The following is a 24,295-nucleotide window of genomic DNA, read 5'->3' as shown; positions in this document are numbered from 1 at the left end:
ATGCGCTAGAGGGCTGCGCTGAGGGGCGGGGCGAGCGGCCAGCCCCGCTCCCTCCCGCCGGTGGGCCGTACCACTGTGCCGGGGGTGTGTGTGGAGCGTGTTTCGTCTGGCAGTCCGCTCGCTAGACCTCTCCTGTGTCTCCTATCCGGATTGAGTGTGAGACGGAGCGATACAGCACGGGACTAAGCGAACAAGAGACCATGTTTAGCCGCAGGCGCGTTGTCCGCTACCTCCTCCCGCCACCTCCCCCGCTTATGGCGGGTTGGGCGCGGCCCGCTCCCCCAGCTCTCCCCGAGGCCCGGCTTCGCGAGTTCCCGCTCTCTCGCGCCCGCCCCCTCCCTCCTCCTGCCCCCTCCCTCCTCCCTCGGTGCCGGCTCGGTCTCGCCTCGGCCTCCCGTTCCCTCCTCCCCCTGCCCCGACTCGTCCCCGGCGCGACGGCCCTATGGCGTACAGTCAGGGTGGCGGCAAGAAGAAAGTCTGCTACTACTACGACGGTGAGCGGGGTTCGGGGCGCGCGTGAGGGGAGAGCGCCGTTACCGCCGCACGGCGCGGCCTCTTCGCCATTGCGGCCGCCCCCTGCCCCGCGTAGGCGTGGGGTCCCGGTCGCCATCCACCTGCGGCCCTGCTGGGCCCCGCTACGGGGCCGGCGGGACAGAAGAAGGAGAGCAGCGGAGGGGGACGGGGCGGGAGCTGCGGGGCCCGAGAGAGCCCCGCGCTGAGCGCTGGGTTTATTGTTACCCTCCCCCGCCCCCCTCTCCGAGAGAAAAATGAAAAAGGAGAAAAGTTGGGACACTCCCCTTCATCCGCTAAACGTGAAGGCGCTGCCGAGTCTGACTCCTCCCCTACAAAAAAAAAAAAAAAAAAAAAAAAAAAAAGTTAAAAAAAAAAAGCCCAGACAGTGAGTGTGGGTTCGGCACTTGGATGTTCGTGCGGCCCGGGCCTCGTCTGGGTTACAGCGGGGAAGCGCGGGTCTCCCAGGCCAGCCAGCAGCGGCGGGGCGCGGCGTGCTGGGGTGCCCAGCGCCGAGTGCTGAAAGACGAGTTGCTCGCTGGCCTGCCGACTTTGCACGCTCGTGTGCGTGATGGAGCCGCCTGGCAGCTTCGGAAAGTACGCGTGCCTTGCGTTTAGGTTCCGATATCTGCAGCAGCTTGTTCGTGGTTTGCTCTTGCTGCTGCAGAGAGAACTTTTCCTTATGTTCTGTTGAGTTTGCATTTGTTTTATTTTGCTTTGACTTTTTTTTTTTTTTTTTTTCCTTTTTGTACAAACTCGGTGGTCAGAGTACTTAAAAGATTCCATTTCTAGAATTGTCTCCCCTTTTAACCGTTTCTTGAAATCGGTGTATCAGGCTCTTGTGAGACCGAGGCTGTTTTACTCCAACGCTTTGGAGGTCTCACCATTTTGGGAACGAAGAGCAATCACAAAGCCCACGAAGATATCCAAAGTGGCTGTTGCTGTAGCAAAGCTGCCATTCTTGGGAAATGGCAGAAATGGGGCCTGCCTTGGGCTTGCACTACACCGATGGAAGCAGAGTGTGGTTGCCGCCCCCTTCTCTTTGTTGCTGGCTCTGGTTCTTTGTTCAGCCTAAAGGGGAAGGGAGGCCCCTGTTAGGGATAGTTTTGGTGAGACTGGGATCTTACTTTTTCTGGGCAAGAGGAATCAATTTCTGCCGTGTTGAGGGGAATGCAGAAGCAATAGGTTAGAAGCATTCTGCTTGCAAATGTTTGCATCTTTAGTTTTGGATTTTTTTTCATTGTGTGGTGTTTTTTTGTTTTTTAAGAGCCAGGTGGTTGTCATTTGCTAGGCATAAATATCTTCAATTTTGTTATGATTCCTGGACTTGGTACTAGTTACTGTCAGCTCTATAAACAACCCGAAATCTGTACTGAGGGAAGAGGTGGGAGAAAGTGGGGAAGGGAGAAGTTTTGTGAAAGCAGGATGATGATGACTTGCAAACAGCTGGAGCTAATATCTTGCCTACGACTATATGCAACTAACAGAGTATCTGTTATGACCTGCTTTCCCTGTAAAAGAAATAAGATGTTGGAATGTTTTGGCTATCCTTTTTAATTTTTATTGTCGAACAGTTATTTTACACTTCTTTTGAAAGCGGAGTTGTTAGAAGAGCTTTTAGAATTAATACCTGTGGTAAACGCTTCCAGTGCTAATTTGTGGTTCATCTGATAATTTTTACTATTTTGTAACATCTTATACCAGCAAAATCTTGAATTAAACTGGGGGGAGTACTTGAAGCCTTAAGTAACCCCAAACCAAAAAGTGCAAAGAGTGTTTCTAAGGGTATCGTAACTGAAAAAAAAAAGACATTTTTTTTTGCCATATTTATCCTTCCACAAAGGCTTTCACTCTGTGTCCTTGAGAGTATGTGCCAAAAAGTGTTGAAAAGCATTAGAAGTGTATGTGCGTGTTCTTTGAGGTGCAGTAGACTCCTACATATTCTTTATGGTAATCAGTATGGTTATCATCTCAAGTCTCTTTTTCATATTAGCCTGTCACTTACCAAGTCTTGATTAGTGTGTTGCTATTAACATGTATCAATAATTATCAGTACCCACAACCAATAAACTTGTGGTAGACAGGAGCTTGACTTCATTTTTCTACAGTTTATTGTTAGAAAGCGTTAGCTACGTCCACTTTGCGGTTTGTGGCCTGGGTGTCTCAGCGACCTATTTCAAAACAGGTATGCATTGAACACAGCAACGAGGACAGGACCCAGATGGTCTCTCCAGCTCTGTATTCTGTACAGCAGAACACAGTTGTAAGGAATCATGCAGCAGCTAACATGGTTATAGCTGGTGATTGTATTTGTTCTATGCCAGTGCAATAACAAGATTGTTTAGATTGCATTTTTTGCACAATTTAATGTGTATTTCCAAAAGGCTTTACCTTCATGAGAAGTTCCAGGGATCTGCATAAGAATGTGGGTGGTTCCACCCGTAGAGATGAGACTAAACTTGTATTAATAGTGCATCATATTAGTATACTCAGATGCTGTTTAAGTATGTTAGTACTTCCAGATGAACTTGTGTATCTACAGACTTTAACTGAAGAGTGTTTCACAGAAGCAATGCTTTGAACTGTGGCTTCTAGAACTGCAGTGGTGCCCAACCTATGCTGAAGGTTCAAAGGCACAACCTTCCCTGCTTAATTTTAAAAACCTGCTTGTTTTTAAGGACTAGAGGATAAAAAAACAAACAAACCCTGAAGTCTACAGATGTAGGAGTTTAAAGTCTATTTAAATGTCTTTGTTGGACTTATCAAGCACCAGTGATTGTTTTCTAGATTTGTCTTTGCATGATTTTGTCTATTCATCTTGCAGAAGCCAATCCAAATGTAAGTACCACTAGTAAGATTATTTTTTTTTCATGTGGTTTCTATTGTAGTGGTTGTGTTTGTGTACTTACAGTGCTTAACAAAATATCTTGTGATTTCATGCTAGCTATGCTTAAAATGAGCAGAGGTATGATCTGTGTGCATAAAAAGTTTTATATGTCATTAGAGGATAAAACAGTGTCCAAATGTTATATATTGCATCCTCCTTCTTTCTGCTTAGACCTTTTGTAATTAGTTGATTTACTTGTCTAGTTTCTCTAAAACTCTTGGAGAAGATGGTCTTAGCATACTTCTCTGGTCTTAGCTGCTTTTCACAGCCTGCTGCGAATCTCTCAAATGTAACTGAAGTTCCTTTCAAGCATGTAGCCTCTTGTATCTGTCTGTGATAAAATATTGAACATCTGCAGGCCTTTCTGAAGCCTCTGATAGAGAGGTGTGTCACATTCAACAAAGGAATCACGTGGATTTGTCTTCATTTGATGAATTGACAGGCTGTTAGTGTATTAGCATATTTGAACCCAGGGCATGGCAGGATGTGTAACAAGTTAATTTTCAGGTAGGTTTTCTGGTCATTTGTTGGTATTGCGGTGTCTATCGTGATAAACTGTTCAGGCCCATAAGCTGGTGCTTACATTATACTGGCGTTTGGTTTGTCTTTCTTCCAAAAATGTTGAGTTCTTAACTGACATTAGGTTGTTGCCTCTCGTTACCAGCCATTTAGCTGATAATGTTATTAGTATAGAATGGTCTTTGAAGCTTTTCTGTGAACAAAATAATAGATTTCCCTACTTTCTGCATATGCTGCTTCACATTTTTTTCCCTTTACTTCATGCTTCAGTTATGTTTTCTTTTGCACTTTCCATGTGCACCCTCACTGGTGAGTGATTAGAGATTATGCTTATAACACTTAGAACACTTCTGTATGCCTTTTGCTCTGGTATTGACAACTTTGGCACCAAACATTCTTGTGTAGTCTTCAGTAGTCGTCTTTGTACTCGGCTCTACTGTATCCACTTCTCATGTATGCATATATATATGCTCTCACCTTTGCTTTTCTCTCTCTGAGTACTCCAGTAAGGCTGTAGTGTTCCAAAAACAAAAAACAAACCAAGGAAAAGAGAGAAAGGTTCAGGATGCGTGGAGGAAGTGCTCCTTCATGGGGTGAAGGAAAAGAAGACATTTCTCAGCAGCCTTACATTGGACGATGTTTCCAAAATGGTGACAACAGGCTAAAAATCAAGATGTCAGTGCCAAAAATGGAACCTCTTGCATACTTCTCCTTCCCTATCCCTGCCAACATATACATCATAGAAATGCCTTGAAACTTAATGGGCTTTTTGTCCACGTGTTTCAATATTTTTTCATGAGGGTAATGCCAAAACCATTTTTGTGTTGATGATGCAAGACTTGAAAGATGCCAATAGTATTGCTTGTCACTGAAGTGTATGATATTGAGATCTATTGTTAGTCATTACAGCTGACCTTTAATACAAAAGCATCGATATGCTTCCACTAGCTGTTCACTAGCAGATCTTCTCTTGCTTAAGCTTTCATAAAATTTGCCAGCTTGCTGAATCTTTTAAAGTTCTAGCTTGTATTGAAAACATTAAATATAGCTTTTAACTTTTTAAATATATTTATTGATCGATTTTTACTAATTTTTAAGCATGCTGTTGTGATGGGTGGTATTCAGGTGATATTTGATTTTGAATGTTTAAATGATGCTTTTATCAAAAGATACACCCCAAATATACTCAGGGAGCATGTTAATGCTGTCCTTTCTTTTATGTAGGATAAAATAACAAGTCTTACCTTTTCCATTATATAAATAATTTCTAGTCTGCTTCCTTATACATAAACATTTTGAGTAAAACGTTGGTGATAATGACTGTGTGTTGTGTAATTAAAATTGAAATATACCTTAAAAAAAAAAAAAAAGTAAAAACTCATTGCATCACAAACGCATTTGGGGGTGAAATTTTCTCAAAAGCACCATGTTATTTAAAGGTATTATTATGGAATTATTGTCTTCAGAACTTCGAAAGTCTTAAGCTCTTGTTAGCTTGAAGTTTTTTGAACCTATAAGAGTAACTTGGTAGAAACAAGGTGGGGTTAGTAAAAGGTGGTCCTTCTTGTAGTAGTTAGATTCAAAGAGTTCTTGAAGCTCTTTGCTAAAAGCAAATGTAGAACATACTGTTTTGTATGATGTTAGGAGATGTTTTGGTGGGAGGTATAGGGATGCTGTCCTCTTTTTTTAATACCTTTTGTTCTTGGCCTGCCTGTGAAAACAGTATAGGGTTGCAGTATCAGCTGGAGTCTATATCTTACTAACTGATGTGCTAGTTACCATTTACTTACCAAAGTTAGGAATGAGTAAAATCTTTTGAAGTTCTTAAACAATAGTGTTTTTCCCATTGATATGAGTTGATGAGGAGAAAGATGCTGAACAGTTCTTTCCGTTATGGCTGCTCCAGAAATAATAGCTTGTATTTTGTTATGTTAATTGTATATTCATATCACATTCATATCATATATATTATCACAATAACAGAGATGGATGTTGGTAGAAGAGGTTAAACATTTCTGCCAGTATTCAGTGAGGTGGTGTTGCCACCAGGCAGATGGCAGCAGAGGGGCAGTCTGACAGAATGGTGTCTGCCATGGCAGTACAGTGTGACATGGAAGCAGAGGTGTGTCACTGAATTCGTTCATGAGGAAAAAATGGCACCCATTGACATTCATTGATGTTTGCTGAGCATTTATGGGCATCAAACAGTAGCTGTGAGCACAGCAAGATGGGCAGGTGACGTGTTTCAACAGTGGCACCATTGACATGAAAGAAAGACAAGCTGCATTCAGTCATGCACAGCTGTCACACCATGAAATGAAGAGCATCTGAATCAGCTCATCTGTACAATTTGGCTAATGGTGGTGACTGTTTTTGAAAAAGTGTTTTGTAGCTGAGAACTTGCTCTATCAAGTAGTGTTATTGTGCTCTTTGTATCTGTTATATTTTAGGTGCAAATAGGAGGTGTTAGTTTAGGAGCAACCTACATAGATACCTTTCTGTTACAATACATTAGGCCATATCTGTTTTGTGAAGTGTCCTTATTTACCCTATTACTTCAAAAGCTAGAAGTTGGATTTTTAGAATCCTTTAATATTTCTAATCTTACTATAGTGCTTGCTCTTCTTGGTACTTGGTGATGCTATTGGAGGCTGATGTTTTCCCTTCCTGGTGACCTAGAGCTCATGTTAAAGAAATAAAACTACAGCTGCTTTGTAGCAGTGCTACTTCTTACCCTTCTCTATTAAAATATGTAAAATTATGTTTTGAAAACAATGTTATTTCTTTTCCAGTAGGCTAGAAACATTTATTGAAAAATTATTGAAAAACATGAAAGAAAAGTGAAAGCTTTCAAGAAGAAGGTAAAATCAGTAATATTACCAAGGAATTTCCTCAGAAGAAGAGCTATTGCAAATGACTAACAATGTGAAAGCCCTTTACAACTGAATATACCTATTAGGCTTGTCTGTGTCTTCCAAAACACGTGGAACATAAGTTCTGTTCAGAATGGTTTGTTTCTTGGGAATGTCTACATTTGGGGCAGAGAGAGGTGTGTTCTCGTGCTGTCCAGGCAAGAGGAAAACTTACTGGCTGGTGACAGTAGCCATTCTTTCTTCCTGGAAAGAAGTGATCTGTAGTAACCATGTATCAAGTCACTATCCAATTTGACAAGAGAAGGGTTCACCTGGGTTACAAGACTGTTAATCTACTGTGGATTGGATCCCTAGCAGCAGGTGGCTTGGAAATGTTTTGTATGTGATTACAGAAGCAGGTTTGAAGCTAACTTCTGGAGTGTAACTTTTAGGATTAGCTATGAAGGGTAGGGCAAGGAAGTATCTACTTAAAATCAGCTCTTACAAAATGGTAGGTTTACTACAGCCTCTGTTGTGGTATAATGTCACTGACAGTGGTGGTTTCTGCTCCCTTCGTAATTCCAATTTTGTTTCCTGTTATTCTGTTTTCCAGTTCCATCCCATTGTTTTGTTAATTCATGACTTGAAATCACTCTAGGCATTTTTGCTCCCCCACTGCTGTTGGCTTGTAGTAAAGGTCTTAGTTCTGGTCTTTTTTTGCCATCTGCTTAAGCTTTTATGGGCTGTTTGTTTTCCTTGTGGTCCATTTGAAAGAGTAGTTTGTTCATATCTCTTTTTGGAATCATCATATTTACTTGTCTTTTGGGAGCGATTCTCCTAAGTAGCAACGAAAACTTGTTTTGTAATGTGAATTTGTTTCTGTAATATTGACAGGTGATATTGGAAACTATTACTATGGACAAGGGCATCCAATGAAACCTCATAGGATCCGAATGACACACAACTTGCTCCTAAATTATGGCTTGTACAGAAAAATGGAAATTTACGTGAGTATAAGCAATGGAATGTTGACTGAAGTGTGAGTATAAGCAATAGATTGTCCACTGAAGTATTGTAAGTTGGCTTCAAGTATTTTTACACAGATGAACGGAGAAGTGGGAGTAGAAATAGAAAATACTTAGTGTATTCAGTGCTCTCTTACTTAAAATTGAAGTACTGTTTTATAACTAGTAAGGATTGCAGATTGTTGTCCCTTTCTGGAAGGGGTAAGAAGCAACACCAGTAGAGGCTTTGATGGTATTTTTAAGATTATGTGGGGGTGAGATTAGTGCAACTGCATGATGAATTTAGTGGGATTAAACTAGCAGAGTAATTCTTCATGCAAACTTCATGCAAAGCAGCACTAGTAGTAGTGTCACTATTCTCCCTTTGGAGTAGGTTAGATTTCTTTTAAGCTGTGTGCTTTAGTTAATTGTTAACTGGTTTTGCAGCAGTGTTCTAATTATTTCCATAACTTACTCTTGTTATCAGCGACCCCACAAAGCTACTGCTGAGGAAATGACCAAGTACCATAGTGATGAATACATCAAATTTCTCAGATCAATAAGGCCTGACAATATGTCTGAGTACAGCAAGCAGATGCAAAGATGTAAGTTCCATATTAGCTAAATTCTGCGTTTGTATGTGTGCTTGATTGGTTGTGTTATTTAAACCTAAATATTCAGCAGTGTGATGTTATGAATAGTGATGTTATGAATACTACCTACGTTAATTTTGAGTCTTTCTAATTAAAAGCAGCTGTGTTCAAAGAAATGTTCTTGAAGCTTATGAGAGGACTTGCATGCAGAATGTGTACTGGATGCAAAATAATATTTTCTGTAGACCAAATGCACCGGGCTAAAATTCAGTTGTGAGTGTTTGCAAAACTGTCTTAGAAATACCTTCTAATGCAAAATCTTTCTGAAGAATAAAAGATTGCCTTAAAGAAGAATAGAAGTAAACTACTAAATATGTTGAGGGTAAGAAATGGAGCTGACTCTCCTGTTGGAGGGAGAAGGGAAAAATTGCACGTTATTCGCTTTTCACATTTTCTATTAAGTAGTTTTTCAGATTTTAGGAGTAACTTCAAGTTACTGTTAAAAATACAGTTTCACACAGCTCTACCAATATATAATATGTGTTTGTAGCTCTTTACAGTGCCTTATTCTCGATGTTTTTTTTCCAAGAAGTTGCCTGTTTATTAAAACGATGTTAATCAACGCTTGTTTTAAAACAGACAAGTCTAACTTATTAATGAGACAAAGCTTTCTATAGAAACAAACAAAAAAACAGGGAAAAACCAGTTTGGAGTCATTTTAAATGGTAAAAACAATACCAACAGTTGATTTTGATTAGGAGTTGGGGCAAACTTTATGTTTGTTTCAGAGTTCAAAATTAAGCCTGACAGAAAAGGGGAGGAGCGAAAAAGTAGTTGAAATGCTAAATGAATTCTGCGTTTTTATGTGCTACCCTTGCCTATACTAATGCTATTGGAATTGTGTTTTTGAAAAGTAATGTGTTTCTTGCACAGTTAATGTTGGAGAAGATTGTCCTGTATTTGATGGCCTGTTTGAGTTTTGTCAGCTATCAACTGGAGGTTCTGTTGGTAAGTATAGTTGTTTGCCAGGTATTTTGTAGCTTTATTATGTTTACGTTGGCAACATAAACCTTTGATAAAATAGAACCTAAAGCAAATACAAGTTCTTTTTGCATAGGAACACTGAGATTAACAGTTACTTGATCTGCCTCATATTTGACAATTTGTGTGTCAGTATTAGTAACAGATGAGATCTAGGATCAAGTGTGAGATTTAATGACTTAAAAATGAGATACTGTTTCCTATAACAAATGTAAAGACCTTCAGAAGTTTCTGACTGCGTTTCCTTTCAGTTTTGTGCCTGTCTTTTTACAGCTGGGGCGGTAAAACTGAACAGACAGCAGACAGACATGGCTGTTAATTGGGCTGGAGGACTTCACCATGCTAAGAAGTCAGAGGCATCTGGTTTTTGTTACGTCAATGATATTGTGCTTGCCATCCTTGAATTACTGAAGTAAGTTTTATGATGGAAAAAGATTAAAATTGTTTAAGGTGTCAAACTTTTTAATTTTTTAATGTTTGAAGATATGGGTAGTAATTGTAATTTTTTGTCAGTTTTCATTGCTGAACTTGTACAATTTCTTGATGACGAGAGCTCCCAACTCTGTCCAGTTTGGCTTCAGCAAGAAGCCTGAGCTAAAATACAGACGACGTGGAAAAAATAGTTATTAGGAGATAGGTTTGAAACACATTCTTGAAGTACTTTTTCTGCACAAAGATAGTGAACTTCTAGATCTCACTAATACATGAGCTTGAATGAAGCAGAGGATGACAATAGATTAAAAGAAAAAAGAAAACAAATTAGACATTAACTTGGGCAAGAGATGCACCCCTTAAGATATCATCTGCTGTAATTGTAGATGGCGGGTAACAGATCTCAAAAAAGTTCTCCTGTTGCTACTCATGGAGACAGAATGGCGGTCAAGATGATCCCTGGCCTGACCCTATTGGGCACTTAAGCCTTAGGTGTTTTGTTCTCAGTCACAGGCCTTTTTGATCTCTCAGTTTGCCCTTCTATATTCCGTCTTTCAAGCCGTTGCTAGCAAACAGGAATTTTAAGGAAAATCGTACACTGAGATTTCTTGGGTTGTTACATGAGTTAACCTGGCTGTTAAGAAAACAATGAAGTAACAGCTGTGCTGCTTTGGTTCTAGAATAAAAAATGAAGAGGGGAGTAATGCAGAAGTAATTGCAAAATTACCTTCAAGCAACAGTGCATCAATAAAACTTCAAATCATTAATATCAGTTATAATATTTAATGGGATTCTATCCCTTCTAATAGCATAAGGTTCATTTTTTACGAAAAATATTTTTGGCATTTGACTGCTTGGAGGTGGAGCAATTGAATCTGCTGGTGGCGGGTGGTAGAGGGAAGCAGCGGTAATCAGGAAGTGATTTTAAAAATGGAAGAAGTTGCTAATGGCACAGATATTTCATATTAAAACATTCATTTTAATATGCGCATATTGAGGATACAAGGAGAAGCTGAGCGAGTTCTGGTTCTTCGTTTTGCAGATTATCCTCAGGGGAGACCTTTTAGGGGCTGTCCAGTACCTAAAAGGGGGCTGGAAGAGAATTCTTTATCAGTGAGTATAGTGATAGGACAAGGAGTTACAGGCTTGTGCTAAAATGGTAGATTTAGATTAGATGTTAGAAAGGAATTATTTACTATGCAGGTGGCAAGGCACTAGAAGAGGTTGCTCAGAGAGGCTGTGAACAGATGGAAGTGTTCAAGGCAGGGTTGGATGGGGCTTCAGACAGCCTGATCTGTTGGAAGGTGTCCCTGCCCATGGAGGTTGAAACTAGGTGGTCTCTTCCAGCCAAAACTATTCTATGATTTTATGATTGTGTCTCTGCAGTCTAACAAAAGCAGTAGGATTTTTCTGTGGTCCAGCTTTGACTATTGTTTTTTAAATCTTGTGTGTGAAGGAAGTAACCTTCCAAATAGATATGGGCTATGTCACCATAGGAAACTATTCTGTTTGGTATCTTGTTAAGAGAAAAATCTTAGAACACGTGAAACCATGGCTGCTCTGTAATCTATAGCACTGTGAAAAGGTTAGTGTAAATGGCTTCTGATGTTGATAGACTTTATTCTTTGCTGAACGGCACAGGATTTAAGGGATGTTTACTGTTGTTTTCAGTGCTCTTGCCATGAAGCAACTTTGTTTATCCCTCTCAAATAAAATGATCTGAAACTTGCACTATTAAATAACTATTAAGCCATATCATGGTTGTATGTTAATGGTAAGTGCAGTACAGTTGGAAACAAGAACATGCTTATATTTTTAGTCTTTGCAGAGGTGAAAAAGGAAAGTTGATGGAAAATATTAAAATATTTTTTTTGTGGGCTTATGGAATATGGATTATGGCTGCTCCTGACACTGATTCTTCAAAAATTCTGGAAAAGCAAACACAAGGTGTTTTATTGCAGAATGTTTTGGCAATTACTGAGAAAGACAAAAGTGTACCACAAAAGGGGTAAATTCTAAGGATCTGGACAGCAGAAGATGGTGTGAATAGGATTAAAAGGTGAAATTGCTACTGACTTAGGACAGCTCAGTTAAATATTGAATGTGTTGCATAATAAAAATCACTTAGATGAGCTTATTGTCACCATTATCTGAACTGTACTGATAATTCTGAGAGTTACGGTAACTTCAGAATTATAAACTTTATCATAATCTGGGATTTATTTATATTTTTCTGTGGTAGGTATTGATATCTTATAAACATAACAGAAAATTGTGATTTCTTGATTTTTCTTTCTAGGTATCACCAAAGAGTGTTGTATATTGATATTGATATCCATCATGGTGATGGTGTTGAAGAAGCATTTTATACCACAGATCGTGTCATGACAGTATCATTCCATAAGTATGGTGAATATTTTCCAGGCACAGGGGACCTTAGGGTAAGACTGAGCATGAAATTTCATTGCAATAAATTCCCTCTTATGCACTTCCTTGTGGACACTACTTTAGTACTGTTATTGCAATCATACTCCACAAAAATGTGTGTTTTCTGAAAATTTATCATGTTAGTCTGGAGTAATAGTTGCGTTGAGGAACCTTAGGAAGAAATACAGGATATTGGGAAGCAAATTGCTTACTTCTAGATATGTTAAACCATCTCTTTGGCTTCGGGATAAATTGTCTGAGCAGTGTGCTACACCTGTAATTTCAGTTCTGCACGTACAGAGGAAAGTAACTCTTTGGACATCACAGGGCTTCACATCTTAGTTCAAACAAAATATATTTATGCAGTAGTTTAAGTAGTCGCAGTGTTTCACATGCAACTGTACTGTGCTAGGTTTGCTTAGTAATACAGTTGGTTCATTTGTTATTATTTCATATGTTAATAAGGTACGTTTTGAATTTTAATGCTGCTCACTGCTGAAAAACTTCAGCACGCTCCGCAGATGATTTACTAGCATTACATCTAACTTGAAGAATGGAACAACAGAGTGTGAAGCGTTATTATTTAAGTTGGTGAATCTCTGGCAAAGCTGAGAGTGACAAGCAATTTGCCTGGATCCTAAGATTATTATTATTTTTTTATTTTTTAAGTAAGTTAAGTCATTCCTTTTGTTAAACTCTATCTCATCAGAGCAGGAAGTTGTTCCACTTTGCAACTTGAAATATGATTTCAGATATTAAGATTAATATATTCTTCACTTGATACTTGCATTCAGCCTCTTTATGACAGCACTCCAAGGATAAATCAATTCCTTGTTAACAGCTTTGTTACTTTAGTTTCTAAGTGCAGTTGTTAATTAGAAAACTAATAAAAACTACTAAGAAGCAGATCTATGAAAATGTTGTGTTCAGAAGGTATTAACTTCGTTGTTTTTACACTGATTCAATTGATACAGGTACTTGTGTTTACAGTAATGCTTCTAGAATGTGTATTGCAGTGTGATGTGCTGATACCCAGTGGACAAAGCTGTAAATCAAAGCTGAGCATTAAGTCAGTGGGGTGCTAAGTGTGTTCATTTCAATTGTTTTTTGGAGGTGACTGTTGTTATTGTTCTTAAATTTTGTTAAACTGCTTTCTGAGTTGATTTAGGAAATCAGATTTGGTGTCGTTTTTTATGCATGTGATTTAACTCGACTGGCCACAAGGTGGCGGTGGTGCATTAAACAAGAAAATAGTGCAGATTGGGATGTTTATAAGATAGCTTTTGTTGCTGAAATTGGCTAGGTTTTCTTTTCTTTTTTGGAGGATTAGATATCTTTGTCTTAGAAGCAGCACTTCCTGTTGACAGAGGAGTTTGTGGATTCTTCACCTCACCACACCCAGGACAAGGAATTAAAAGATACATGTTTGAAGTAAATAATATTGTATGTTATTGGGATTTTTTCAGCACAATGTCAGTGATGAATAGTACCTTAGGCATTATAACTTGTCCTATGTTGCTAGATAGTATTTTTGAAATGATCATGGTCTGCATACCAGCAGACTTAAGCAGGCTTCATTACAGCTAACTGCGTATGTCACCTTCCTGACAAGGAGAAAAATGCAGCAACTTTTTCTTATCTCTAGAGTTTGCAAAGTTAACTGAGCTAAATAATTAATTTGTTCCGGAAACCATTATTCTATTGCTTGTTTCTGCTCAACTTGATTTTCTTTTGGCTATTTACGTCAACCAAATCTTAATCTTGTGGTCAGTGGACTCTGCTCAGGCTTGTTTTAGTAATTTCTGCTTGGTCTAGTTTGCTGATCAATTTATAGTTATTTGGTGTAGAGACAAATCATGCAAGAATTCAGAATTCTCCGATTGTAGAACCACCGATGTATCTCATTTACAGACAGGTTGCATTCCTCTATTCTAGTTCAGCTATATTCACTTTTTTTTTTTTTTTTAAATTAAAGAGAAATACATAGATATTTAACTGTCTGTGTTTTAGAATAAGATGGACTTGATTTCTTTTATATCTGAAAAGCAAGGATCACTTCAGAAAAATTGGCTTCTGAAAAACTAGATGTAATTTTGGATTACTGACATGCTACAAATCAGAGATGTGTTTAGCAGGGGTTTTCAGTGTTGCTTGCGATGCTGTGAACTCTTATAATCTGCTAGAAGAGGATGTGCTACGCTGGGCCATTGAATAACAATAAAAGGTGGCTACTGAAAAGGGTACGTTGCAGTTCCGTATGCTGTGAAAAATGCATTTTTCAGGAAAGGAAAAATATCCATGACTAATTCAACAGCTTCAGTTGATAAGTTTAGTGTTGCTGGGTCATCCTGCTAGGGACTTGGATCTTTTCAAGGGTGTAGGGCCTCTTAGTGCATATTGTTATTTCATGAGTTTACAGCCAAACTGATTATGTTGTATCTTATTGTCTTCCCCACTGCACCTTGATTAGTGGCAGAGAGCTGCAGTTTGCAAACTGGATCAGTTTCTGTCTTGTTTGGTGCTGAGCTAAAGGGAGAAAATAGGAATGTGTGGCATGTGAGTATCTTTAGGTATTAAGCTGATAATCAATGGATCCAGAGTTGATTCAGTCAACATTTATTTATTATTATTTGTATACCAAGACTTCTAATACATGTGTTGTCCAGGAATGCCATTTAGATAGGCTTGTGTAGTTCCTGAATTGTCAACTGATGAAAATGAGAATAATCTGCCTGAGTTTTGGTTGGTTTTTATTTTGTTTTTCTTAGATTGGAAAGTATTTCTTGAAGGCATCCTGTAACTGGCTTCAACTTCTTTCTCCTTTCTATTCAACAAGTGCACTATCCTATGTTTGGACCAGAGAATACAGTTTTAAACACTCTCTCAAATAAAAATCTTATGTATTGTGCATCTTACCTTGCTCTCAGTTCTCTTTGCTTTTTGCTCAGCAGTTTTTGCTGGGCTAAATTGATTAGTTTTATGTCATCTTTTAATCTTACGTTTTTCAATTAAAAAAATCAAATGTACTTCCTGCAAGTGTTGTGTTGGCATACAATTACAGTTCAAAGTGAAAAATCAGAATCAAATACAGTATTTTGCCTGTTTTTCCCCTCATGGCATCAACGGTGATTCAAAATAGCTCATTGTAGTCGTATAAAATTTTTTTTCCATGATACTATTGTGTGTTATTAGAAGTATAAGAACGTTTTCCATCTTTACTTATAGGACATTGGTGCTGGGAAAGGCAAATACTATGCTGTCAACTTTCCAATGAGGGATGGTATAGATGATGAATCATATGGACAGATATTCAAACCAGTGAGTGTTTTTCTGAACTCTTTGGTATTATGGTTTTTTTTTCATTTTGTGACTTTGTTTTTGTAATGTGAATTAACAACTGGATGTTTTATATTGATTATAGATTATATCAAAAGTAATGGAGATGTACCAGCCCAGTGCTGTAGTATTACAGTGTGGAGCAGATTCATTGTCTGGTGATAGGTTGGGATGCTTTAATCTTACTGTTAAAGGTAAGTGGAAAAGTGTTTGTTTGCTCTCTGTAACTTTTTACTCAAGAGAAACTTCTACCTGTTGTGTGATTTTTCCAACAAAATTGCAAGATGAGGATTGGAGTTGGAGAGATTTTGTTCATTACCATGATTAATCACCTCTTTCTTTATTATACAGAAATGACCAAAGGAAACCCAGAAGTTGTCTCTTTCTATCCACCTAAAAAAGTTAAGAACTCCGGTTTTCCATGTTCCTCCTAGCCACTCAACTGATTCCCTTTCTTCTATGTACAGGCTTTTCTGTAGCTTTAAAGCAATGTCCTGGATTGATAGGATGACCACAGTAGTCCTACAGCAACACTTACTGTGATGGGCAGCTAACAAAACTAGCGGGTCTCTTAGTAGGACTCCTAAACATCAAACATCTTGTTGGGCATAAAATAGGTATTACTGAAATTAGAATACTGATTGCATTGTTATGTTTATGCTGTTGTTTTTTATGATGAGCTTTGTGGTAGCATTTGCTTTTAATAAGCTTCGTAGAATTCAGCGGTTTTTACTATTAGATTTCTACTCAAAAGGATGATTCTTAGAATTGAGATGAGAGGTTAATTTAGCAAACAACATAGCTTAAATGGTTAATACTAATATTTATAAAATGTTAAATGTATGTTGAACTGTTGATAAACCTTGAATCCAGTCTATTTGAATCACTGATTTTTTTCTGGGGTTTATTTTTGTGTTTTCTTAATGAGGCAATGAGTGTTTTGTAGGCAACAGTATAGTATCTGTTGGGTCTGCAGTGTTTCAGGGTTCTTTTTTTGATTTGCACCAGGTGGCAAAGCTCCTTCAGTTGCCCATACAGATCAGATTTTTTTTCATCTTACATATCTTGGAAACCAAGAGAGCTGCTGCCTCCTACAGATGCCTTTCAGTATCTACTTGCTGTATCTACCTGGACTGTGTACTGTCTTGGCACCAGTTCACTCTGTAAGCAAGACTTAGCAACCTTTCATACAGGTTCAAATTTAGAAGTAGAGAGGACCAAGTACTGATTTACTTTTTTTTCCTTCTTCCCACTTTGTGTTTAACTGAGAAATTATCCCTAGATTTGTCTCTGTCTTTTCATAGCAAATATCAATGCAAAACACAAAATACTCGTTCTAAGAGCATTTCAGTACTGCAGTGATAAGAGACCGTCATGCAAAGTCTCTGAAAACTGGGATGGATAATATTTGGTGTGTTTTACACGCTTCTTACCTGTAAATCTTGACTTGTTGTGAAACTGTGTTTAGTTGTAGAGGGTGGCAGTTCTGTTTTACTTGAACCAATTCAACTCTTATCAAATAAGTATTGCTTATAATGAGCTCTAAGTGTATAAGAATATATGCAAATCACATTTTTCTCTTTAATAGGCGTTTTGTATATATTGTCAAATATTTTTGTTTGTGACAGGTCATGCAAAATGTGTGGAAGTTGTAAAGACTTTCAACTTGCCATTGCTGATGTTAGGAGGAGGTGGATATACTATTCGCAACGTTGCTCGATGCTGGACATATGAAACTGCTGTTGCCTTAGATTGTGAAATTCCTAATGGTAAATATTAATCCACAAATTCATACCTTGTCAAGAAATAATCATGGGAATGTCAAAGTGAAAGGATAGTAATGGTAATATTTACCAAGCGCAGTGTGTCAGTTTAGAATGAGATAGAGAAAGCTATCGTTAAGGCTTAGATGGTAACTTTTCAATAGCTTATATACAAAACAAACTTTAGAGGCTTAGGGCTTACTTATGCTTTAATCAAAGCTTTAAATTACCAGATTGCTTTTTTAGTATATATTTTATTGTATGTTTGACAGTGTTTTGATTATGACAGCACAAACCTGTGTAAGGTGGGTATTCCAGATACAGTGTTCATGAGAAAAGGTTGAGTATACAAGTGCCCGTTTTGCACAGTAAAACTTAACTATTTCTTCATTATATCTTTGAGCTAAAAATGTCTGTATTGACATCATCTCTTCCATTTGTCTCAATTTCCGCTATGCAAACTCTTTAAAATTCTAAAGCAAAAAGAGCAATAGTTAGCTTCTTTTAAATACTTGAATAGTGGAGTCATTTACCAGAGGAATATCTCCATATATCCCACATTCCCTGTAATTCTGGCCAAGTATATTTCTGGACATATTTTTTGAAAACTTTTCTATGAAGTTGGTGCTTGAACTGTCTTGTTGCATCAGCCATTGGCTTTCATGTTGGACTGCGGTTTTACTGATAACATTTTGATATACATAGGTCACTCCAAAAGTAATCTCTCTTACTGCTGTGGAAACTACAGTGGATACAAAAAGAACAATAATACTATTTGATACAGCAAACTCTTAGCTACAAAACACTATTTTTCAACACAGTCACTATGAGCTTTGCATTTTTACCAGTGATGAGTAAGAGCCTGAATACCACACTTAAATGTGAGCATCAGCAGAGGTGACCCACTGTCTGTGTCACTGCTGCTGAAACACACTACCCACCACCTACCTCACTTTGCTCACATCTGTTGTTTGGTCTCCATAAATGCTCAGCAAGCATCAGTGAGTGTCAGCTATTTTTTCTGCATGGAGAAATTCACTTCCACACCTTTGTTTCATCTGCACTTCCATGTCAGATGCCATTCTGTCAGACTGCCCCTCTGCTGCTATCTGTCACATGGCAACAAAATATAACAGAGTGTTGGTGGGAAGGTTCAACCTCTACTATGCTACCATTAGCATCTGCCTCTGATGTCATGGATCAACATCATAAAACAGGAAATATTACTTTTGGGGCAGCCTTTGTACCCATCATGTGTTTTACTAGAGGAATATTCTGACTGGCACACATACGGTAACTTGGAAGTAGCTATAAATAATCATCAGTGAATCATGCCTCATCTCCAGAATTAGCATTTTTAATGATTATGTTTGTTTCTTACGCATTGTGTCAGCATGTGTTCTAACGTGATTAAAGTAGAACTTTATTCTTTTTGTATTGTGTTGTGCAAAGAAAAAATGTTTAACGTGTTGAGTAATTTAGAGAAAAACACTGAAAGATTTGTACTTTTTGTATTTTGTGTACATTTTGTATTTAAAATGATTGAAATCACCATTGGGTGACAATTGTCTTTTCTGTTCTGTTTTATAGAATTACCATACAATGATTACTTTGAGTATTTTGGACCAGACTTCAAGCTCCATATTAGTCCATCAAATATGACTAATCAGAATACACCAGAATATATGGAAAAGATCAAGTAAGTAGTGCTTACCTTATTTGCCAAGTACGTGTGTGAGTTGTTTCTCCAGAGGTTTAATTTTTACACAAGTTTCCCTATTACACACTGAAAAAGTACTAAATAGAAATGACGTATTTTCTCTTTATCAGAAGATGAACTTTTGATTAAGAAGTCTGTGCCTACAATGGTTTCTACGCTTATGAAGTCCTGTCTACTTAAATATGAAAGCTTAAGACTCAATTTAGATTTTTTTCACTTCTTCCAGCAATTAAAGAGAGAACTGTTTTATTTGGCTTGCTATTTTGATTTTGAAAGAAGTTTATCCTTTCAGGAAAGAAGCTGTGGTGTGCACTGATTATTAGGTTTCCAAATTCTCAACTCCCTTGTCTAAACACGAATTGATTGTCATTCTTTGTAGCTGTCAGCCTTAAAAAATAAAAATAAATCACGTGGGTAGACATCAAAAACTGTGGAAAGATAGCAACATGCCTGCAAGCAATTGAGACTGTAGTTTGACAAGTCCACAAGAGTTGTGAGGTACTGTTGAAAAGCTATAGAGATAGTGTTCTTAGGCTTTGCTGCTTCTTAGTTCAGTTTTTGCCTACCCACAGCATGAGGGTTTGTTTGCAAACTAATGTTGTGCTTCAGAAATGGAATAATACTTAAGAATAATCAAATCTGTACTCATCTAATAAGAGATAATTGATTAACCTGAAGTACTCATTGTTTACAATGGTTTGTTCCTAATTTGGATTTAGAAGAAGGTCATGTGATAGAAAAAGAGACTGTAAGGATCTCATACAACCTCAGTTGCCATTCACACTTTGAATTGTTCAGAGGGATACTGAGACAGTTGTCACAAATGCTGATGCTTGTAACCTGCCAACACTTCTCTCCACTCAAACTTCTTTGGATCAGTAATTTTGAGTCTCAGGTATTTGTCCTTGTTCCTGCATGTGGCCCTATGGAGTGCGGGATCTGTCGCATCAGTTGGCTTGGACAAGAATGTCTGTCTGTTCTCTCTTAAATAGTTAGTAAGCAATTTCATCCAAACGGGTCGCTTCTGATCACGATCTCGTTGCTGCACGCAGCATGGAAGTAGTCATGCTTTAAGTGTCTTTTTTGTCACGCTTTTTTCAGAGACTAGTTTATTATCCAGCCTGATACTCTTGTCTATTAAATAGAGTAATGCTGTCACCATGGTCACCAAATGGGAAGGACACCTACTGACCTAGTGGAGAACTGAAGATTGAAGTTCGTTGACGATATATGCTTAAAATTTAAAAGAATGTGATAGCAAAATAGGCTGTGAATACTGGTGATCTGCTAGGGATGGAAAGCTTTCTGAAAACTTTCTTAAAGATAAGCAGGTTAACTTTGGGTGCAGAATTTGCAGAATTAAATACAAAATCCAAGGAAATGCTACTTCTGCAGAGTAGTAACTTTATATTACTTACAGGCAACGCTTATTTGAAAACTTGCGCATGTTACCTCATGCACCTGGTGTACAGATGCAGGCCATTCCTGAAGATGCTGTTCATGAAGATAGTGGAGATGAGGATGGAGAAGATCCAGACAAACGCATTTCAAGTAAGAAACACTATAAAGTCCAAGTAGAGTCATCCTAGTTTCAACTATTCAGAACCTCAGTCTTAGAAGTGTGATACTGGATGATTGGCAATTGGAGAAGTCATTTTCCAAGTTAAAAACTTTTGCCATAGTTCTACCAGTCCTGTGGTTATTAAAATGGCATCTGTGCCCAAATATTAATCTGTAAAGGAGTTTTCAAGAAGTGCTCAAGAGTACTTGAGTCTTATGGAGCGAGTTGTTGCAGTTTATTTTAATATACTCCAGAAGCATTAGATGAAGGACTTAGCTTCTGACTTGCTATTCACAAAAACAGTAATGAAATAAGTGTTTCTGAAAGTAAATTGTCTCTCTGATTCATAGTATATTTTTACTAGTTCTTAATTTAGTAGTTCTTCTTATGTCTATATAGTCAGTCTGTATTCTGACCTTTTTGTTTAATTTCATAACTGTCCATCTCAGTTCGAGCATCTGATAAGCGCATTGCCTGTGATGAAGAGTTTTCGGACTCTGAAGATGAAGGGGAAGGCGGACGGCGAAATGTTGCAGATCACAAGAAAGGAGCAAAGAAAGCTAGGATAGAGGAAGACAAAAAAGAGACAGAGGACAAAAAAGCAGGTAGGATTCTATGGTTATTTTATCCTACCTTTTAGAACAACAGGCATCTGTCCTGCTGGAAGAAGGATACATTCTGTGTTAAGAGCTATTTTACTATTGAAACAGTGGTTGTTTTTTTTATCATATCTTAAAAATCTATTTTACAGTTTAATCAGTTTCACCATTGATTTTTAAGATGCAGCTATTCATCCTGAAATAGTATTTCCATGCAAACTGGAAGGATAGGATCAGTGCTGTTTCTTCCCAGACCTGAAGCTTTTAAAGCCAGGGGTTTATTAGGGTTAAAAAAAAAAATTATCTTTAACTATGTTACGCAAATAGTTTGTTCCTTTTTGCTTTGATAGAGTGAGGCTGCTAGTTTTCTTCTGAAACTGAAGCTTGATAGGTTTCTAGGAATAGTATACTTCAAAGAACTTTTGGACTTTTCCAGTAAAAGTCTGTATCATAAGAGTATGAGACTGAACCCCATAAAGCTTTGGGGAAAATGCAGGTGTTGACTGTTTCAGCCAGTCAAGAGAAACTATGCCTGACTTAATTTGAATCACTTGGCACCATGCCCAGGTAACTCCCCAGGATGGATGCATTTAATACTATATGTCAATAAGCAAGGTTACTTTTTTCTTTCCCTAAAGTTGTTTCTCTTAGCTTCAATTGTATCTATGAAGTATAGCTGTCTCCGATTTTTTTATTTTTTTATTTTTTCCTTCTAAAGTACACTTGCATCTCTTCATATATTTAAACCAAGTAATTTTTATTTTTAGATGTTAAGGAGGAGGATAAATCTAAGGACAACAGTGGTGAAAAGGCAGACACCAAAGGGTAAGCAATTAATTAATGTCGCCTTACTGAAGAGCATTTGGTAACTTAAAAGTATTCTTAAGTATTGATTTCTGTACATATCCCTCATAATACTAAACATTTACGAATTAGAACAATACTAAGTCAACACTGCATTTCTGAAATGGTTAATCTAAAAAAAAAAATCATGCATCTTAACAGCTTATTTTTGTTTTTGTACAGAGCAAAATCAGAACAGCTCAGCAATCCTTGAACAAAAGATAGCCTCACATCAATTGCAGAACATAATGCTAGAGTTGGGGAATACCTAAAGGAAGAAGTTTTCATATTGAGAAAGACTGCTGATTTCATTTTTGTACTATTTGGCATGGACTGTATTTATTTTCAAACGGCTTTGTTCTGGTTTTTGGCAAGTTGTATTGTGAGTTTTCTAATTATGAGGCAGAAATTCCTTTCTTCACCATGCTTTATGTAATAGTATTTAAAATGGATGTGAGTTATGTTAAATGTCTAAACTGATCTATTAAAGTAATTTGCCTTTCCTGAGCTGATTTTACCTTTTTTGTAATTTTATCTTTATTAAAAAAAAAAAAAAAGTACTTGGTTGTCTTCTGTCCATCATTGAACTAAAAAGGCAAAGCTCCGTGTAAGTTGAACAGACTTACATTTATCTGTGAGTAGCTGATAGATTTAGATAGACAGCTGGTGAATATTCAAGTTGAACTGTGCTGCTTCATGTACTTCAATGGCTGCTGCCAAGAGTGATGACAAATATAATGAATACATGAGATTTGAACAAGTTGAATAAATGGGGGAAGAGGTATTTGAGTGGTATGGCTATACAAACTTGCATTTTGGTACAGAATTTTAAAACTCAACAGCAAAATGCCTTGTGTCCAAGAATCTTTCCCACCATCAGTATCTACTCCCCAAACTGGTTCAATTGCTGTAAATTAAATTTCTATAAGGTCATCTTTCAAAATATACAAAATAAGAAGTAAAGGTTTGGCTGTAAATAATAATCTGTCCTGATTTATTTTTTTTTTAATAGCTGTAAGCATTGTAAAATGTTGTCCCTGTTTTAAAAACAAAAATGTTTACTTTTTTCTTTGTTGATTGCTTAGTTCATTCTGTTGTCTGAACTGAAACACAGAAATCTGAGCATACTTGTTCCTTTTTTTTTCCTCCTCTCAATCTTTGTTTTCAGGCTTACAGAGCATTGAATGCTGAAGTTTTCAGGATTGCTGTTAATTTCAAGTAGTTTGTGAATTAACTGCTGATCCTGTTGGTAATTGAAGTTAACTATGTGTTAATTAGTGGACTGAAATACAATGTTTAAGGAGAGAAGATACTTTTTATTTGTACCAAAGAGGTAAAATGCTGTTTCTTTGTTTTCTTTGAGGAAAAACACAAGGGCCAAGACTGTGGCTGTGGGTATGTTTGTGAGCATCTGTGGTCTCCTTTGTGCATCTAATGCCTGCTAGCTCTCTAGGGCAAAGGATAAAAGTTAGATTTGAGGGACTATAGGAAGGTCATGAGTTTGTACCAAAGAGGTGAGAAGTGATAAATGATGCCATAAGCATGCCTCTAAGTGCCCTCTGATATTTGCAAGGAGTTCAGCACTCTAAATTCTGTTAGAGAAGTTTTCACAGGGCTGAAAGTGACAAATATATTTGTATTATATATATATATATATATATATATATGTCTTAAGGTGGTGGTTTTGTTTATTTTTTTTAAGTTGATATAAACTTTTTTTTGTATCTGTTAGAGAGAGGGTGTTAGTCCAAGTGACCTGTAGTCTCTGCCATTGTTACAAGTATAACAAAAAACTATTTCTCAGATAATGGTGTTGAAAAGGCCAAATTTCTAACTTTGGATCACTTCAACACAAAACAATGAAATCTAATGATGTTATGAATGAAACCCAAGAATACTTGTGATTGCAACCCCCAAGTAACTCAAAATTTTTTTTTAAAGAAAAAAATTTGTCTCATCCTGCATTGCTTATGAGAAATTACAGTGCTAATAGGAATGCTAGATGCTACTGTATCCTTCTGAGTCCTGATAAATATCTCTTCCTGTTAAAGGCAGGTGTAATACTAAAATATATACCTTTGTCTTTATGAAGCCTCTCTACTTAAAAAACATACCTTGAATTAACTGTGTGAATTCTCCAAACATAAGCATTTTAATTAATTTGTTTTTCCCTTCTGGAAAGAAGCTGTTGGTAACCCTTCTATAAAT

General features: G+C 37.5%; 1 protein-coding gene across 1 annotated transcript; it reads left to right on the top strand.

The window, feature by feature from the left end:
• Nucleotides 1-331: 331 nt before the first annotated feature.
• Nucleotides 332-24,018, top strand: HDAC2 (histone deacetylase 2). Its single transcript, XM_052680531.1, has 14 exons — nucleotides 332-494; nucleotides 7,663-7,775; nucleotides 8,260-8,377; nucleotides 9,299-9,373; nucleotides 9,680-9,818; nucleotides 12,138-12,279; nucleotides 15,491-15,583; nucleotides 15,687-15,795; nucleotides 17,230-17,370; nucleotides 18,955-19,063; nucleotides 20,505-20,635; nucleotides 21,095-21,250; nucleotides 22,012-22,069; nucleotides 22,271-24,018. Exons 1-14 carry the CDS (start codon nucleotides 443-445, stop codon nucleotides 22,299-22,301), a joined length of 1,467 nt encoding a protein of 488 aa, XP_052536491.1. The 5' UTR covers nucleotides 332-442; the 3' UTR covers nucleotides 22,302-24,018.
• Nucleotides 24,019-24,295: the final 277 nt, after the last annotated feature.

Source organism: Tympanuchus pallidicinctus, unplaced genomic scaffold (assembly GCF_026119805.1).
Source record: "Tympanuchus pallidicinctus isolate F22 unplaced genomic scaffold, pur_lepc_1.0 scaffold1, whole genome shotgun sequence".
NCBI classification, from domain to species: Eukaryota; Metazoa; Chordata; class Aves; order Galliformes; family Phasianidae; genus Tympanuchus; species Tympanuchus pallidicinctus.
This window is presented reverse-complemented; position numbering and strand designations above follow the sequence as displayed.

What these genes read in the sequence shown, in the direction of transcription:
- HDAC2 (XM_052680531.1), top strand. Translation starts at nt 443, where the DNA reads ATGGCGTACAGTCAGGGTGGCGGCAAGAAGAAAGTCTGCTACTACTAC. An exon ending in TCCAGACAAACGCATTTCAA is followed by an intron (nt 20,636 to 21,094) that starts GTAAGAAACACT and finishes TGTCCATCTCAG; the next exon opens with TTCGAGCATCTGATAAGCGC. An exon ending in GACAGAGGACAAAAAAGCAG is followed by an intron (nt 21,251 to 22,011) that starts GTAGGATTCTAT and finishes TTTTATTTTTAG; the next exon opens with ATGTTAAGGAGGAGGATAAA.